Raw genomic sequence first — 19512 nt, 5'->3', positions numbered from 1 at the left:
ATGCAGCTTCCCAGGTGGTTGCTAGGGGCGTGGCTGTGGTTGCTATGCATTCCTGAAATCTGGACAGCAACCTTTAAGCTGGCCCTGATAGGTCCGTGGTCATGTGACCCCATGTTCTCCCGGGCGATGCCGACCGCGGCGGCTAACCTGGCGTTGTCACGTTTACGGAGCGACATCAGTCTGAGCAGAGGATACTGGTACGACATCAAGCTGCTGGATGAGGACTGCTCCGCCTCCAAAGGTTCGCTAGCCAATCAACGAAGAGTTCATCAATTCAATCATGAGCAGAAAGTTGACATGAAATTAAATTATTAGATTGTGATATAAAATATGTAGATTAAAGTAAGAAACATTCACCTTTATTCCACTGATTCCTGGTCGTCTCGTTAAAGGTTTTACCGTCACCTGTGACTTCTTCTTCTTTGCTTTATTACAGCTCTGACAGAACTCGGGGACATGGAGGGTTATGGCCACGCCTACATTGGACTCTTTAACCCTGCCCTCTGTCATGCTGCCTCCTTATTGGCTCAGCACTGGGAGGCGGGGCTTGCCTCTCCAGGCTGTTTGGATGCTGATTGGCCAAACCTGGCCCCCGTCACTCCTCCCAGCAGAGTCCTGTTCACTGTGCTCAGATTCTTCCGCTGGGCTCACGTCGCCGTCATCTCAGGTGAGTGTGTGATGTCATTGAAGGGCGCAGCTGTATTCTAACATGAAGAGATGATGTCACTGTAGAGTTTAGTCTAACATGAAGAGATGTCACTGTAGAGTTTAGTCTAACATGAAGAGATGATGTCACTGTAGAGTTTAGTCTAACATGAAGAGATGACGTCACTGTAGAGTTTAGTCTAACATGAAGAGGTGATGTCACTAACATGAAGAGGTGATGTCACTGCAGGGCTTCTCACTTTGTCTTTCTTCTTCCTGTTTGGTCATCAGCACCATCTGACCTATGGGAGAGCACCGGACAGGAAGTGGCCTCGGCGCTGAGGGCTCTGGGCCTGCCCATTGGTCCGGTGGTCACCATGGAAACAAAGAACAAGGGCGGACCCCGGGAGGCCCTCAAATCGATCAGAGAGGCCGACAAGGTCAAAGGTCAGAGTTTAAATGTTTAAAACTTTTAAAAACATATTTAACACAGTAGAGTCCAAATAGTTTAATTATGTTATTTATAAACCGTTAATCTTTATTTTTCAGTGGTGATAATGTGCATGAGCTCCGTCCTGATTGGTGGAGAGGATCAGATAGAGCTCCTATTGGCTGCTCTGGACATGGGGATGGTTTCCGATGGTTACGTGTTCATTCCTTACGACGCCCTGCTGTACGCCATGCCGTACCAGGTAGTTTAAATCACTTTACATCCAAACTGATCAATCAATGACGTCATCAATACTGATAATACACAATGTAACTCTAGCTTATATACAATTATACAACAAGTAGTTCAGACTAGGCAATCTGAATCATCAATTCAACATTCAGAACGTGCTGAAATCTTCATGACGGCACACTTGGCTATATATATATATAGAGAGAGAGAGATTGAGCAACAAGGTTGAGGCAGGAATGCAGTTAGACCCCATGTGTTTCCATGGAAAGAGAATATGACTATATTTTGAATATTAATTCTCAAACAGTGAGTTCTCTTTCTGAATAAACTTCATTTGAAGCTGAATTTTGTTTTTGTTTCCTGGTTTTGTCCTCTGTCCAATCAGGACACAGCGTTCCCTCAGCTGACCAATAGCACGCAGCTTCGTCACGCCTACAGCTCCGTTCTGACTGTTACCATGGCGTCAGACCAGAGTTTCTACGAAGCTTTCCGTCAGGCTCAAATCAACCGAGAGATCCGCTCTGCTGTGACTGCTACTGAGGTAAGTGCACGGAGAATACTACTACAGTACTAACTACTACTACACACTAACTACTGCTACTACACACTAACTACTACGATTACACACTAACTACTACTACTACACTACTAACTACTACTCCACACTACTAACTACTACTACAGTACTAACTACTACTACACACTAACTACTACGATTACACAGTAACTACTACTACTACACTACTAACTACTACACACTAACTACTGCTACTGAGGTAAGTGCACAGAGAATACTACTGCAGTATTAACTACTACTACTAACTACTACTACTACACACTAACTACTACTACTACACACTAACTACTGCTACTGAGGTAAGTACACAGAGAATACTACTACAGTACTAACTACTACTACTACACACTACTAACTGCTACTACACTACTAACTGATACCACACTTCTAACTACTACACACTAACTACTACTACTACACAATAACTACTGCTACTGAGGTAAGTACACGGATAATACTACTACAGTACTAACTACTACTACACACTAACTACTACTACACACTAACTACTACTACACACTAACTACTACTACGACACACTAACTACTATTACACACTAACTACTACTACTACTACTACACACTAACTACTAACATCAATACAACAATATACAGAATTGTAACCAGCCTGGCTCCGTTACTATGACGGTAAGTAAACCCTTTGATGTACTGTATTCTGCCTGCAGGTGTCTCCGGTCTTCGGGACCATCTTTAACATGGTGTACTTCGTTGCTAAGGCGGTGGAGGAGCGTCGTCAGGCAGGGGGCGGGCACTGGGTGACGGGCAATCAGATCGTCCAATCAGATGGAGGCTTTGATTTCCAGGGCTTCAATCAGGTCAGAAACATTGTAACATTTAAGAAAAACAACATTTGTTTTTACACTTATTCACTGAATGTAGGTGACCTGAAACTTAAAGAAGATAATAAAAGAATAACAAAGTGAAATAAAGTGAGGAGAGGAGGGGAGAGGAGAGAAGGGAGGAGAGGGGAGGAGAGGAGAGGAGAGGAGGGGGGAGAGGAGAGGAAGCTGAAGAGTCTCAATCTGCATCTCGTAGTAGAACGACAGGAATATAACAAATGTTTCAGACTTCATAGCAAAGTGCGATATAAATACTGTGAAAGTATCAAGAGAAATATTTAGAAACTGTCTTCAAATGAGCTGCTTGTGATGTTGCAACTAATGTAGAGACCAAAATAAGCATTTATTATTGTTGTTATTAGTGTATGTGAATGACATCAGCTGACAAGATGTAAACATGGAACCAAGCTGTTGCTTAGCAACACAATTCCATTGAAATGCACTAAAATTGAGTGTTTGAAAAAACAGGTGAATACAGTTCTATTCAGACAGACCAAATGAGAAAAATGTTTGAGGAGGAACCTCAAATATAAGTTTGAAATGATTTGTCTCCTTTAATGATGCTGAAGAGAGAAAGAACAGAAGAAGAGAAAACGTTCCTGATGATGATGTTCCATCAGTAAAGTGTACGAGCTACTGCGATGTCTCCACCAACAGTGACAAACCCTAACTCCTAACCAACACTGACAAACCCTAACTCCTATGAATGGGTCTAGGTCTGCGTTATCTGGAGTATGAATGGATTTTTGTAAACTATGATCGTGTGGTCATGAGTCACATCTCACTGTGCACATAAACTACAGTTCAGGAGAATAGTGATGGCTGTCGATGGTTCTGTCTCACTCACATCTCAAAGCTGTGTTGTAGGTGCTTTGTGTCACTTTTTGCACCATACAGACCGGCTGCCAGCAGCTCTGTTAAAGACTCTTCATCTTTCTGTAATTTAACATTTTAGATATCTGTGTGTGTCAGATAATCACAAGACGGCTTTGAAAACAATTTCTTCTGATTTATAGAGATGGACTCAATGCTCCAGAAAAGTACCTCTTGATTTATTTTAATTACTATTGTTATTGTTATTATTATAAGTGCAGCAGCGTACAGAGAGACGAGGAATCAGAAGGTCTGAGAGTTCCAAATCCTTATTTATCTTTTATTTTTGGTCTGATGAAGACAATGAGGAGGATGATGTCATCACTTCCTCTCTTCTTTTTCTTCCTCAGGTATTGTCTGGAGGTAGAGAGGGGCGTGGTCTAGTGGCCGGGTACGTGGTGTTGGACAGCGATGGTGACCGACTCGTGCCGACACACTCGCTCGCTCCGACACACACAGACGGGACGGTTGGAGGTCTGAGACCGCTGAGTCGCTCCTTTACCTTCCCCGGAGGAAAACCCCCCACCGCCAGCTTCTGTTGGTTCAGTCCAGACGAGGCCTGCAGTGGGGGTGTGTTCACTGGCCTACAGGGAGCGTGGGAAGTTTGTTTAACATGTACTCTTATCAGCTGTGTCTGTGATGGTGTGTTCATGTGCGCTGGGAAAGCTAAAAGACTAAAAGTCTGAGCTCCTTCACTATGTAGTGTAGTTTCGTTGATCAGCAGGACGTGAAACTTAATTTTCTGTGTTTCTCTGCAGGTCTAGACTCCGTGAAAATGTTCTTTGTCTTCTTGTTAATCTGCGGTATGACCGGAGCTTTAATCTACTTGATCAGGTAAACACACACAGTCAGTCTGTACTTGACCACCATAAATGATTAAAATGGTCTTTTAAGTGTAAACCTGATCAGGGCTGATAATAATAACAATGATGACGATGATAATACTGCTGCTACTAATAATGACATGTGTGTACAGGAAGTACAAGAAAACAGCGAACATCGCCAAAATCCTCCTGACTCTGGATGACATCGTCTTCATCGATACTCTAGTCAGCAGGAAGGTAAGAAACAGTTTACTTCTCTAAAGTACCATGAAGGTACTTTTTATACTGCTACTGATACTAGTACTTTTCACACTGGAGTACAAGTATTTAACCTAAAGAATGCTACTGGTTCTAGTACTTTCTGGTTACACACATTTTTGTTGTTGCTGTATTTGAGAAGTTAGTTGTGATTTAGTTGTTGTAGTAGTTGTAGTTTAGTCATTGACAACGCTGTTGATTGAGTTGTTGTCTACAGTGTTGATCGAGTTGTTGTCTACAATGTTGATGGAGTTGTTGTCTACAGTGTTGATTGAGTTGTTATCTACGATGTTGATGGAGTTGTCTACGATGTTGATGGAGTTGTTGTCTACGATGTTGATGGAGTTGTTGTCTACGATGTTGATTGAGTTGTTGTCTACAGTGTTGATTGTGTTGTTGTCTACAGTGTTGATTGAATTGTCTACAGTGTTGATCGAGTTGTTGTCTACAATGTTGATTGAGTTGTTGATCGAGTTGTTGTCTACAGTGTTGATTGAGTTGTTGTCTACGATGTTGATCGAGTTGTTGTCTACAGTGTTGATTGAGTTGTTGTCTACAGTGTTGATTGAGTTGTTGTCTACAGTGTTGATTGAGTTGTTGTCTACAGTGTTGATTGAATTGTCTACAGTGTTGACTGAATTGTCTACAGTGTTGACTGAGTTGTTGTCTACAATGTTGATCGAGTTGTTGTCTACAGTGTTGACTGAGTTGTTGTCTACAATGTTGATTGAGTTGTTGTCTACAATGTTGATTGAGTTGTTGTCTACAATGTTGATCGAGTTATTGTCTACGATGTTGATCGAGTTATTGTCTACTATGTTGATTGAGTTGTTGTCTACTGTGTTGATTGAGTTGTTGTCGACAGTGTTGATTGAGTTGTTGTCTACAGTGTTGATTGAATTGTCTACAGTGTTGACTGAGTTGTTGTCTACAGTGTTGATTGAGGATTTGTCTACAATGTTGATTGAGTTGTTGTCTACAATATTGATGTTTTTGTAGAAACTGAATGACGAATCTATCATGAGGAGTCTACTGGAAGTTAAGACACCGTTGCGGTCGATTGCTCGAAGTTACATCCTGACAACACCTGAGAGCTCCAACATAGGAATACTGGAGGTACACCTGTACATCTACCTGTACCTCTACCTGTCTGTTTACCTGTACCTTTACCTGTCTGTTTACCTGTATATATCTGTCATTCTGTCTTTCTATCTGTCTGTTGACCTCATCTGGGTTACTGACTCAGAGCTCTGATTGGTTATATTTTTACCAGGGGGACTGGGTTTGGCTGAAGAAGATTCCAGTTGAAAAGTCGATAACAGCTGTAAATCAAAACACCCAAAGTCTGTTCAGCCAGGTACGATGAACAGTACACAATAGATACACTGTTCATACATAGTAAAGACATATTATTATCTATCAATACTATAACACTGTATTTTAGTCTGATCTTCATTTTAGGGGAGATGTGACATGAAAACCTGAATAATGATATTCAACAGTAATTGAATGTATTTTAAAGTTATATTTTTCATCTCACCTTTCTCCAGTTGAGGGAGATGCGACATGAGAATATGAACCTCTACGTGGGTTTGTTTGTGGACTCCGGAATCTTTGCTCTAGTGGTTGAACACTGTCCTCGAGGGAGTCTGGCCGACCTGCTGGCCGACAGCGAAATGAGGTTGGACTGGATGTTCAAGTCCTCCCTGCTAATGGACCTCATCAAGGTGCTGCTTAGATAGTTCCACAACTATAATACCACTGTTACTGCTACTGCTTCTGCTACTGCTACTGCTTCTGCTTCTGCTACTGCTACTGCTACTGTTACTGCTGCTGCTACTGCTACTGCTACTGCTTCTGCTACTGCTACTGCTTCTGCTTCTGCTTCTGCTACTGCTACTGTTACTGCTTCTGCTACTGCTTCTGCTACTGTTTCTGCTTCTGCTACTGCTACTGTTGCTGCTTCTGCTACTGCTACTGTTGCTGCTACTGCTGGACCTCATCAAGGTGCTGCTTGGATAGTTCCACTACTATAGTACTGCTGTTACTGCTACTGTTGCTGCTACTGCACTACTAATACTACTACTTGTGATATGATCTATTTTCTTAATTTTTGTTAGTACACGTGCTGCAGCATTCTGAATCAACTTGAGAGATTTAAGAGACTTATTAGAGCAGCCTGATAAGGAATTGCAGTAATCTAGTCTAAAAGTAACAAATGCATGAACTTATTTTTCTGCATCACTTTGAGACAGGATGTGCCTGATTTTTTAAATGTTCCGTAGATGAAGAAAAGGTAGTCCTTGAAATGTGTTTTATCTTGGAGTTCAGGACATATCCTGGTCAAACTGTATAATCATTAGATAATTGATTTATGTAGAATATCAGTTTAGGGGTTAGAGTATAACATCAGGAAGTTGCAGGTCATCCAGGTTTGTATGTCCTTAAGGGTAGTTGGAGTTAAGCTAATTGGTTGGTTTTGTCTGGCTTGAAGTTTTATGATTCAGTATAAATTTGATTAGTCGACTAACATTTATTTTGTCGTGTAGACATTTATGAACAAATCTCTGGTAAACACAATAATTAAAGTGGTACTTTTGTGTGACTCTTTGTGGAGAAACTCAGTTGTACAGATATGTTGATGAAATCATTTAGTTGACAAAATTGCATGTGTTAGTCGACTAAAAATGTCTTTGTCCACTTTAATGATAACACCGCTTTCTGTTTCAGGGGATGAAGTACCTTCATCTACGAGGTTTGAGTCACGGTCGTCTGAAGTCCACAAACTGTTTAGTCGACGGACGTTTCGTTCTGAAAATCACAGACTACGGACTTACCATGATCCTTCACTCTCAAAACATCACCCTTCCTGTGGACCCACAAGGTAAAAAGATTAAAGAGATTTCTCTCTCAACATCGTTTTGAAAACTGAAACATGAAGCTGAAGATTTGTTTCCAGATGAAAGTGTTTTATTTCTTCCTTACTGACCGCCAGAGGCAGTGCTTAACACTGAATATCTTCCGTCTCGCGCACACGCAGGTCAAATCTTTATATCAATAAAGTCACGTGTGACCTTGGATGACCCTAGCTGGGTATAAGTTCCTGTGTCATCCCTGAGATCAGTCCTTCAGTCCTTTCATCTTCTCGTTTACACAGGCTAACTACCATGGTAGCCTTAGCTTAAGCTCAATTTGTTGGAGCTTGTAGCCTTGTGACCACCGGTCGAAGTTGCAGATCTCTCGCCCTCCAAAGGCTGCGACAAGGTGTCTCTCTTAGGGGACGGTGTGTTTCGCCATTCAGGCCCCGGACCGGCAGACGCTCCCATCTTCGGTCATCACCAGTGTGATATGGTCCATCTTCACTTGTGAACATCAATCGGTGAGATCGATAACATTGTTTCTATAACATTATAGTTACTGTTTGTTCGTTTTCCACGGTTGGCAGAGCGCTCTTGCTTGAGGTAATTGACTGGCGAGAGCGTCTCCGCTCAGTGTTTGCTAGATTGACAACGTACTGAGTCAGTGAGAGTGTTCCCTCTCACTGTAGAGTTATACTTTGTCGCATCCGGCTTTCACAGTGAGCAGAGTTCACACTAACTAGGTTGGACGATAGTTTGACAGAGTCGATATTGATATTGTGTACATTGACTTTTCGACTCATTGACAGACTTTTTTTTTGACTGTCTGAGTGAAGAGAGTGTCCTTGCTCCGCTCTCACCGACTGTTCCCTGCCTGTTTTCTTAGCAGTCAGCAGAGCGCTCCCGCTCAGACTGGCTTTAGCAGACCGCATCAACTAGTGCGGCAGGGTTTCTCCAGAGTCGCGGCTCTGTTTAACTCTCCCAGCTGTAAGACCTGTATAGCTCCTCTTCAGCCGGTTGAATCCAGCCCAACCTGGTTTATTAACTTGGTTTATACGTCGGGCCACAGAGGCCGCAGGGGCTCCCTCCAAGAGGGCGAAGTCCTCATGCATGTTGTCTTCTAGAGTGGATCTGTTGACTGCTGAGCTAACTCAGATGAAGTTGCTTCTCCTGACCCTCCACCCTAGTGCAGGGAAGGCTGATGCATCAAATCCACCCGTGGCTGAGCTGGGTCCAGAGGAGGACGTTATCTCAGTGGCAGTGTCAGCCAATCTCTTACTGTACAGTGAAGAGCGGCCCTCCCATGCTTCTCAGCCTGGCTCCCGTTCCTCAGCTCATATTTCTTCGGATTGGCAGTCGACAGCTCCATTAGGTCTGTCATTCGCAGGGCACACCTACAGTTGTATATGCGGCAGCCAGATCCTCCACCTACTAGTGCCTTCTTCAGGCGCGTTCCCGGCCGCGCCACCTTTACTGTTGCTTTCTCCAATGAATATCTGAGAGAAAAGCATGTGCTTGTCCGGTCAGACAACACCTTGGCTCTTTTTTCACATAAACCATCAGGAGGGGTGTACCAGATCTGCAAAGTTGCTATGGGTTTCCCGTGGTCTTCTGACTTGGGCGGCCTCTCACCTGACCAGCCTACGGGCAATGTATCTAGCAGGAGAACGGAACCAGGTTGCAGATTTCCTCATCCCAACCATCCACCGGGTGAGTGGCAGCTTCATCCAAATGTGGTGCACACCATCTTGGGTTTCTCCGGCAGGGTAGAGGTGGATCCCTCGGAGATGTCGACCCACTGCCACCACTGGTTATCCTTGATGGAGAGACTATTTATTTATTATTTATTTATTTATTTTTCAGGGACAATGCACACTAATCAACAGTTACACTGTAAGTGAGCCAGAGAGGCTAATTTCCGTCTGCTGTCCCCGGCCAGATGTTTCAAGGCAGCCTAAAATAACAAAATCTCAAATTGAAACGGAGTTAAAATTCATAGAGAAACAGACAGCAACATATAGACAAAACCGAAACACAGCAAAAGAAAAGTGTACGACATTAAAGCAGAGCAGACATAACAGGTTTCAGCATGCATCACGCAGAACAGACCCACCTACAGGACAAGCACATATAACACTGAAGCACTTAACATACACATCAAAAAAATGGAAAATAGCAACACTAATCAAGACAAATGCACATATAGATGAAACAAGCAGGCAGGACAGACAGGACATCAATGCTTGCACACCTGATTGGCAACAAGCCATTTCTTGAAGTTATGCTTGAATGTTTTGTGTGCGTATGTGTGGTGGCACAGCATTCCACGAGTGAGCTGCCTTCACAGAGAATGTAGATTTACTAAACGAGCTTGACCTATGTGGAATGACACAATCACCTCTTGAAGCAGATCTAGTGAGTCTGCTGCTTTGAGTGCTTTGTTTAATAAAATCACTAAGTGGAGGCGGGGCCATACCATGTACAATTTTAAAAACCAGACACACATCAGTGAATTTAATGATGTTCTCCCAACTCAGGATATGGTGTTTGGTGAGAATATTGCAGTGATGGTGACTTTTGGGTTTTTTGTCAAGTGTTTTTAGGGCTTGTTTATGGAGAACGTGAATGGATTTTAATGTTGTGCTGCTGGCTTGTGCCCAGCTGGTTAAGCAGTAGGTCAGATGGGGGATAATCATTGCATTAAAATACAATTTTGCAGCTTGCATGGTTAGACAGTGTCTTATATATCTAAAATTCATGAGATTAAATTTTAAGACATTTGTCACATGTTTTACCTGTTTTTTAAAAGAGAGATTAGAATCAATAAAAATTCCTAAATATTTAAAATCTGACACTACCTGTAGCCTCTCACCAGCAACATAAACATCTGGCTCCAGTGACACTTTGCAAGCCCTCTTTGTGAAGAACATACAAACAGTCTTGTTAACATTCAGGTGAAGGCAGGAATCTGCAAGCCATTTAGTTACATTTGTCATTGTGGACGTGAGTTTAAGTGCAGCTTGTTGTTTGTTCTTTGCGTGCACATAAATCACTGTATCATCAGCGTACATTTGAATATCACACCCATCGCAGACACCCGGCAAATCATTTATGTATAAACTGAATAGTAAAGGTCCTAAAATAGAACCCTGGGGTACTCCCACGTTAGATCTTAGAGTAGATGATGTAACATCAACCACTCTGACACACTGGGTTCTTCCTTCAAGGTAGGATTTCAGCAAGGCAAGAGACTCTTGGGAAAAGTTAAAATTTGACAGTTTGTTAATCAGGACATTGTGATTAACCGTATCAAAAGCCTTCTTCAGGTCAAGAAAAACCGCTGCTACTACACCCCCTTTATCCATTTTAAGCTTCACATTCTCTAAAAGGAAGCAGTTGGCTGTTTCAGTGGAATGATTAGCCCTGTAACCGAACTGCATAGGATGCAGCTGATATGGAGAGCTGTTGAGATGTTTAATGAGTTGCTCTGCAACACATTTTTAACACATGCCTGTGATCGGGTGAGCGAGTGTGCCTTTATGTTTCTTTAGAAAAATATTGTCAACTCCATAAACATCTTTGGCCCTAGTCCTCTGAGTCATGTTTTCTCCGATCTTACCAACGCTTCTCAGAGTGCTTTAACAGGACCACAGACTTCTGCTGGTGGCCCCATTACAGCCAGGACTTGGTTCTTCCTGTTGCACATACTCTACTGCAGGACACCCTGGCCCCTCTCCGACAGGAGGGACCTCCCGTCTTAGCTAAGGGGTCGGATTTGGCATCCCGATTCCAGGCACTTTCAACTGTGGGTCTGGCCGCTGGAGGGCCCGACCCGCTGCTGTGTGGCTGCATAGAACCAATCAGAATGACTATTCTGAATGCCAGAGCACCATCTACCTGTCTGCAGTATGAGAACAGGTGGAGGCTGTTTTCTGACTGGTGTTCAGTTCAAAACACCGAGCACATTCACCAGATACTACAGAGTAAACATTGCCACCCCCCGTGTCGTTCTTCAGCCAAGTTCCTCTGCTTATGAAATAAAATGAGGGTTACGGATGTACCGTAGTTACATCCGTAACCCTCGTTTTAATCTCAGTTCGTCTGAAATGCCGAACCGAAACAACTCAATGTTAATGCTGCTTGATAAATAATATGAAGAATCCTGTCAAAGATTTTAGACACACTGTCTACCTGTCGGTCTCCCTACCTGTCTATCTCCCTACCTGTCTGTCTCTCAGAGCTGCTGTGGACGGCTCCAGAGCTCTTGAGGAAGCCGGTGCGAGGAGGTTCGTTTGCTGGAGATGTCTTTAGTTTCTCCATCATCATACAGGAAGTGATCTCACGAACACTCCCATACGCCATGATGGACATGCCCGCCCATGGTGAGACAGGACATATGTCTGACCACCTGTCTGACCACCTCTCTGTGTACCTGTCTGTCTCTCAGAGATAGTGGACCGTCTGAAGCACCCTCCCCCTCTCTGCAGACCACCTGTCTGACCACCTGTCCATCTATCTGACCACCTGTCTGTCTACCTGTTTGTCTGACCACCTGTCTGTGTACCTATCTGTCTGTCAGAGATAGTGGACCGTCTGAAGAATCCTCCTCCTCTCTGCAGACCACCTGTCCATCTATCTGACCACCTGTCTGTCTACCTGTTTGTCTGACCACCTATCTGTGTACCTGTCTGTCTCTCAGAGATAGTGGACCATCTGAAGAACCCTCCTCCTCTCTGCAGACCACTTGTTTCGGTGGATGAAGCTCCTGCCGAGTGTCTCGGTCTGATGAACGAATGTTGGACTGAAGATCCGAGTAAGAGGCCGAGCTTCGACGACATCTTCAAACTGGTGAGCTCACCGCTGCCACCTGCTTGCTCATGTGTGGAACTGTCACCGTATGTTTGACTTCTGTTCATTCGGTTTTAATAAAGTCTGAGCACTTCAGACATGTTTTACTCAGATTGTTTCTGAGAACAGCTGTATTGTGTTTGCAGTTTCGGGGCATTAACAGAGGGAAGAGGGCAAACATCATCGACTCAATGTTGCGGATGTTGGAGCAATACAGTTCGAACCTGGAGGATCTGATAAGAGAACGAACAGACGAACTGGAGGTCGAGAGAAACAAGACAGACAAGCTGATCGGACAGCTGCTGCCCAAGTAAAACGCATCTCATGTAAAACTGAAATAATAAAGTCACTACATTACCCATAATTCTCCATCTGTAACACCTGTGATCCAGAACTACAGTTTTATCAACAAAAAGCTTCTGTGAACATCCTGAGCTGGAATCACATGACATCACAGTGACATCATCACCTCACCTGTCAAACATTCATGTTTAAAACACATGAATGTTTAAAAATGTCATTCAGACATCACATGAGGAGGTGAAACCTCTGTAACCAGTGTAACCATGATGACATGACAGGATATCATGGTCTGTAATAGACATGGATATCCAACCAAGAAAGATAAAAGCCTCCACAGGGGGGCGCCACACTGGGGAATCTATATCTATATAAAGTCTGAACTCCACTTCCACAGGATCTTATGATGTCTGATGAATAAACGTCCTTAAATCCACTTAGAAAAAAGTTTCCTTTAGTATCACAGCAATCCATTGATAGTTGCCATGGTTACAGTCAGGAGCTGATCAGAAATCAGTTAGTACACAGTTAATTAATGGCAACACTTTAACTTCATGGAGGCAAGTATCATTTAAAAAGTGCATCATCAGACCAGCAGGTTTATTTAATACAACAAAAGGCTCCCTGGACCTGGTCAGACTCTGGGACTGTCAGGGTCTCAGGGCATACAGTATATTATATATTATATTATAACTGACCCCCTCATGGTGGTCAAAGCAACAACTGTTGTGAAGTGGAGCTTCTAATGAGGACCAAGACACGTCTTGTTTGAATGGAACACTTTTCTGTCTGAACTGCAGTATTACAGTGTTACAGTGAACACAACGTGCTCTTGCACCCGACATGTGGTTTTTAATTTATCATCATCATTGTTAGCGTCAAGAAGCACGTATCATGCTACTTCCTGTCATGCTCTTCACAATAAAGGTAAATCATACAATCAAACAATTTACAACAACAACCACATACATCCCACAGTCACCTGCTAACAGGTGTCTTGTATGTCTTACGCTGTCACACGTTCCTCAACAACCTTTCTGAGGTCTTTACATACCAACCTCTCCTATCATTGGTAGTTATTATATATAGCAGAGATGCTGTTACTTGTATCCCTGAGAGCTGATAGGCGGACTATGGGTTAGGGTTTGTGAAGGCTTCGTTAATAATTGTGTGTGTTTCAGGTCCGTGGCTCAGGCTCTGAAGAAAGGGAAGCAGGTCCAGCCTGAACACTATTCAGACTGCACTCTTTACTTTAGTGATATCGTTGGATTTACAACCATCTCAGCTCTCAGTGAACCCATCGAGGTACAAAATGTTCAAACACCTGCTGATTATCTCTGTTAACATCATTAGAGATAACACTGTGTGTGTGCGTGCAGGTGGTCGACCTTCTCAATGACCTCTACACCATGTTTGATGCCATCATTGCTACTCATGATGTCTACAAGGTAGGAACACATGCAGCCGCTTAAATGAATAAACTCATCTTTTTCTCTCTCAGATCAGACTAAAGCTGAGTTTTATTAAAAGTCACTGCAGACTTTAAATGTTAAACAGACTGTGAGTCAAAGGTGACACACATCTCCAACAGTGATTCACTGAACATCCGTTAACATGTTGTATAAATAAACTGCTGTGTTTTGTGTCTGCAGGTAGAAACTATCGGAGATGCCTACATGGTGGCTTCAGGTGTTCCCAACAGAAATGGGAATCGACACGCAGGTGAAGTGGCCAACATGTCTCTGGACATCCTGCACTCGATAGGAGCTTTTAAGATCAAACACATGCCTGAGATCAAAGTGAAGATACGCATCGGACTTCACTCAGGTACACACACACTGACGCACACACACTGACACACAGACACAGACACACACAGACAGAGAGTCTGAACCTTCTGTCCACCTCTCAGACTAACCTCAGAGTTTGTGCTTGTTGCCACGGTGAATGAAAAGCTTCCGTCTCTCAAAGCTGAAGACAAAAGAAATGACGTGTCTGTCTCTTGTGTGTCTTCAGGTGCGTTGGTAGCAGGTGTGGTCGGTCACACGATGCCCAGGTATTGTCTGTTTGGAGACACAGTGACCACGGCGTCACACATGGAAGCCAGCGGACTGCGTATGTAGAAGACAACAATAACATCAATGAAAGTGTTCACATCTGAGCTTCAATAACTACTATTGTGTAATCATGTTGTGTTTGTGGTCTCCAGCCTACAGGATCCACATCAGTCTGAGTACAGTGAAGGTCCTGACCAGTCTCAAAGTGGGGTACCACATAGACACCAGAAAGGCTCAGGTACACTCACCTGCTCAGGTGTTTTTGTAATTCTGAAGTTTATGACTCAGATGATTAATGTCCTGAAACTGAGCATGAAACTATTTGATAGTCCAAACTGGAGTTTAAACTTACATTTTATCAATATAGCACACAATGCAAAATTACAATACAAGATGCTTAGTACATAAAAAGTATACAAAATACAACAATACAATGAAAAAACAACAATACAATGAAAAAAAACGATACAATGAAAAAAAGATACAATGAAAAAAAGATACAATGAAAATACGATACAATGAAAAAAAACGATACAATGAAAATATGATACAATGTAAAAACGATACAATGAAAAAACGATACAATGAAAATACGATACAATGAAAAAAAAACGATACAATGAAAATATGATACAATGTAAAAACAACGTCCATAACAATAAAAAAGGTGGACATTTCTTAAGATTACAGATTGTGATGCCCTCAGCTCTTCTGGCACTCCAGAGTAAAAGCTGCCTCCTGGTAGGTCTTAGGTCTCAGGGAACAACTGAAGCCTAATGGGTTGGGGGTTAGGTCTTAGGTCTCAGGGAACAACTGAAGCCTAATGGGTTGGGGGTTAGGTCTCAGGGAACAACTGAAGCCTAATGGGTTGGGGGTTAGGTCTTAGGTCTCAGGGAACAACTGAAGCCTAATGGGTTGGGGGTTACGTCTTAGGCCTCAGGGAACAACTGAAGCCTAATGTGTTGGGGGTTAGGTCTTATTCCTCAGGGAACAACTGAAGCCAGAGTCCCTGAGTGATCTAGAGGGACATTGAGTGATTTTAACACCAATAAAAAAAAAGCTGAAATCTATTCTTAACCTGACAGGAAACCAATGAAGTGACTTCTGCTCATGATCAGTGCAGTAAATGTGAGATCTGTAGCTTATTTTCTAGCATTCTGAAGCCGACCACAAAGATGGCAGTAATGGAGCTGATGTGAGATTATTAATAAAAACAGGGTGTCGAAGCCAAGATTCTTTTCTAGGGGCTTGGTATTTAAAATGAGTGAACAGCATCTCTCTCTGGAGGGTTTGACCATATTGACATTCCTCTATTTAGGATATAGCTTTCAGCTGTGGATGGACTCAGTGTCAGACTTCTGTTATGTTGGATGTTTAGTTTAAAGATGGGAACAGCGATTCGTAGTATTTCCATATTTAGTCCAGACTTGTTTATCACACATCACTTGGTTCACGTTCTCTTGTTTTAAAACCAAAGAATCTCCTAATATTTACATGTTTTTTTTTCGTTCCTGCTGAGTCGGGGCTAGGTAACAGCTGTTCCAAATAGTTCAAACATTCAAATTATGATTAATAATAACTTACATAAACATTGCGTGCTTCCTCCCGCTCTTCCCCCCGTCACAGCGACACTGTGTCCTCGTCTCTGTCATCGTGTCCTCACTCAAAAAGTCAGTGTGTTGAAAGAAGATGATGTAATCATTTCCATAATGCACATAAATAAACTGCTTCAGTCCTTAGATGTTGCTGTATTAACAGCAATCTAACAGCCCCCTGAATATATTTATAAAACAACAAGGACACAGAATCAGACGTTCAGCTTCTCAACTGATCAACTGTCCTGGGTTAGGTGGTGTTTATTTGTTGGGTTAGGTGATGTTTATTTGTTGGGTTAGGTGGTGTTTATATGTTGGGTTAGGTGATGTTTATTTGTTGGGTTAGGTGGTGTTTATTTGTTGGGTTAGGTGATGTTTATTTGTTGGGTTAGGTGATGTTTATTTGTTGGGTTAGGTGATGTTTATTTGTTGGGTTAGGCCAGGGGTCGGCAACCTTTACTATCCAAAGAGCCATTTTGCCCTATTTTCCACCAAATAAAATTTGTCTGGAGCCGCAAAAGCTATTTGATATCACAGCTTATAAAGTTTTATATATAGCTATATTGTATATACAAAAACTATAGTTTGTTGGTGATGTTTATTTGTTGGAACACTAAAATGTGATTAAACTAAATGTATGTTTTGTAGGTGAAGGGCACAGTGGACACATACTGGTTGATGGGTCGAGAGGGTTTTGATAAACCTCTTCCTGTTCCTCCAGACCTCACCGGAGGGTACACACACACACACACACACACACACACACACACACACACACACACACACACACACACACACACACACACACACACACACACACACACACACACACACACACACACACACACACACACACACACACACACACACACACCACCTGTGTAAGTAAACAATCACCTGTCTCTCTTTCTCCCACCTGTCTCACTCTCAGGGCCAGTAATCATGGGATAAATCTGGATGAGATTCCAGTTGAAAGAAGACAAAAGTTTCTGGACCGACAAAAGAAGATGAAGAAATGATGCCAACGTACGCACACAGATACATATATTTACTATACATGAATTAACACACGGATATACATATACAGAAATGTATACATTAACACACACACACATACACACTACCTCAAGGACTAGAATTGTCTTTACAGGATTTTATCACCTGGTGATACATTTTCAGCCCAACCTCGTGGAATGTGAACGAAGTGCTGAATGGACATTTTACTTCCTGTTTGTGTACAAAGAACCAATAAAAGAAGGACGGGTCATTACGTCATCGTGACAGCATTGTGATTTTGCAGTGATGCCAGACTTTGGTGCCAGTTACCATCACATCAGTGTTGTTTGTTTTGAAAAATGCTTCCATCAAATAAAAATAATTATAAGATGAGGAAAGATGTTTTTCAAAATGTGTTTGTTTTGGTTGTTATTGATCTCCACAGATGGGTTAGGGTTAATGTGAAATCTAACTCCCATTGTTAGGGGATTGTGATTATCTGGCTGGGAAACAGCGAAACAATCTGTGCACGGTCCACACTACCTCACACTATGCAGCCCATACCTCTCATTAAGGCCTTTGGGATGTGTGGTATCCAATCTGGATATCCAGATCCTTTCCGCCCTCTTTCTTTGGGGAGTGCTCCATGTAGGATTCCACTGTATAACTGTTGTTAGAACAGATCTCCATCCATGCTGGAGGAAGTGTTTCACAAAAGGAGTGAATACCTTTCTGTTATTCAATATATTATATTTATGTTGGGAGAATCGAATTGAAATGGTGTTGCCAGTTTCCCCCACATATTGCAAACCATACTGTTTACATGCAATTAAATATATACAATTTTTAGACTTCAGACTGCCACCGGTCATTGTATGGAAGACCTACTTTGTGTATTGATTGGTGAACCTGTTGAGGTGTTGAAAGTATTGACCCTGTCCTCTGGGTTTAGGATCAGAAAGGGGTTTAATCTTAGCTTTTACCAGGAGATCCTGTAAATTCTTGTTTTTCCTGAATGCAGCAATAATGCTGTGGTCCTGTAATGTTGAGGTTCCTGTAATGTGTTTGTGAAAGTTCCTCCTACTTTCTCTGACCAGTTCAACAGTTGATGGGGAATATGTAGTCACAAATGGAAGGTTACAAGTTACTACTGTAGGTTTAGTTTGCTGAAATGACTTCCTGCAAAAGCCCTAGAGCAGTGGTCCCCAACCACCAGGCTGCGGACCGGTACCGGGCCGTGGGTCATTTGGTACCGGGCCGCAAAGAAAGAATAAATATTATATTATTTCCGTTTTATTGATTATCAGAGTCTGAAAGATGTTTTATTTTGAAAAATGACGGGATTCTCTCGCAATTTCATCCGATCAGAGTCTGAAAGATGTTTTATTTTGAAAAATGACGGGATTCTCTCGCAATTTCATCCGCCTGTGGCTCTTGACATGTCAAGACGCTTGTCTCGGTCACGTGATACGTTACCTCAAAAATTAAGCCCGCAAACTAGTGAAAATTAGTCAATAACTGTTGGAGAGCTTCTTTGCTGAGGGGGAAAGGCCCACTAAGGAGACAGAAGAAGAGCCTACAACTTCCAAGAAAATGAAAGCTTCATTTAACAGACAATATCAGGAGTCTGATTAAATATCAGGAGTAATTCTGATGCCAAACCCGCTCTGCAGAATATGTGGCGACAGAGGAAGATCAGCTGCTGGAGATTGTAAATGACGGTGGCCTTAAAAGTATGTTTGAGACAACAACTCTGCTGGTGTTTGGATTAAAATCAAGGCTGAATATCCTGAGATCGCTACAGAAGCACTGAAAACCCTGCTTCCATTTCACACATCTTTGTGAAGCAGGATGTTCTGCAGTGACGGCTATCAAAACAAAATTACAGAGTAGACTGGACATAAGGAACAGACTTTGGATGTCATTGTTTACCATTACCCCCAGATGGGACCGTCTCGTTGCAGAGAAACAAGCTCAGGGCTCCCACTGATTCAGCGTTATTGTGAGTTGTATTTATTTATGCATTTTATATTTGTTTTCATGGGTTAGGGTTAGGTTTAGGTAAAAACGTGACCACCTGGTGGAGGTCACGGGGGGCACGGGCACAAGGGGAATATTTATCTAAAAAGATGTCAGGTGT

At 42.5% G+C, this 19512-nt stretch overlaps 1 protein-coding gene across 1 annotated transcript; it reads left to right on the top strand.

Moving 5' to 3' along the window:
- LOC142943492 (retinal guanylyl cyclase 1-like) lies at positions 1 to 17644 on the top strand. The gene is made up of 23 exons (XM_076085030.1): positions 1 to 241; positions 437 to 667; positions 937 to 1092; positions 1195 to 1337; positions 1713 to 1868; positions 2590 to 2739; positions 3987 to 4206; positions 4395 to 4470; positions 4613 to 4697; positions 5718 to 5834; positions 5992 to 6075; positions 6269 to 6445; positions 7449 to 7602; positions 11815 to 11958; positions 12276 to 12424; positions 12571 to 12734; positions 13906 to 14029; positions 14104 to 14172; positions 14377 to 14551; positions 14741 to 14839; positions 14934 to 15019; positions 17025 to 17110; positions 17308 to 17644. The coding sequence occupies exons 1-23, from the start codon at positions 1 to 3 to the stop codon at positions 17393 to 17395; spliced, it is 3174 nt and encodes a 1057-aa protein (XP_075941145.1). The 3' UTR covers positions 17396 to 17644.
- The last annotated feature ends 1868 nt before the right edge of the window (positions 17645 to 19512 follow it).

This window comes from Anarhichas minor, unplaced genomic scaffold, assembly GCF_050575085.1.
Source record: "Anarhichas minor isolate MPS153535 unplaced genomic scaffold, ASM5057508v1 ptg000137l, whole genome shotgun sequence".
NCBI classification, from domain to species: domain Eukaryota; kingdom Metazoa; phylum Chordata; class Actinopteri; order Perciformes; family Anarhichadidae; genus Anarhichas; species Anarhichas minor.
The sequence above is the reverse complement of the archived record's forward strand: the minus strand, read 5'-3'. Positions and strand labels throughout refer to the sequence as shown.

Coding starts and splice junctions, on each gene's coding strand:
- LOC142943492 (XM_076085030.1), top strand. CDS start 1: ATGCAGCTTCCCAGGTGGTTGCTAGGGGCGTGGCTGTGGTTGCTATGC. Junction 668..936: donor TCACGTCGCCGTCATCTCAG/GTGAGTGTGTGA, acceptor TTTGGTCATCAG/CACCATCTGACCTATGGGAG. Junction 15,020..17,024: donor TAGACACCAGAAAGGCTCAG/GTACACTCACCT, acceptor TATGTTTTGTAG/GTGAAGGGCACAGTGGACAC.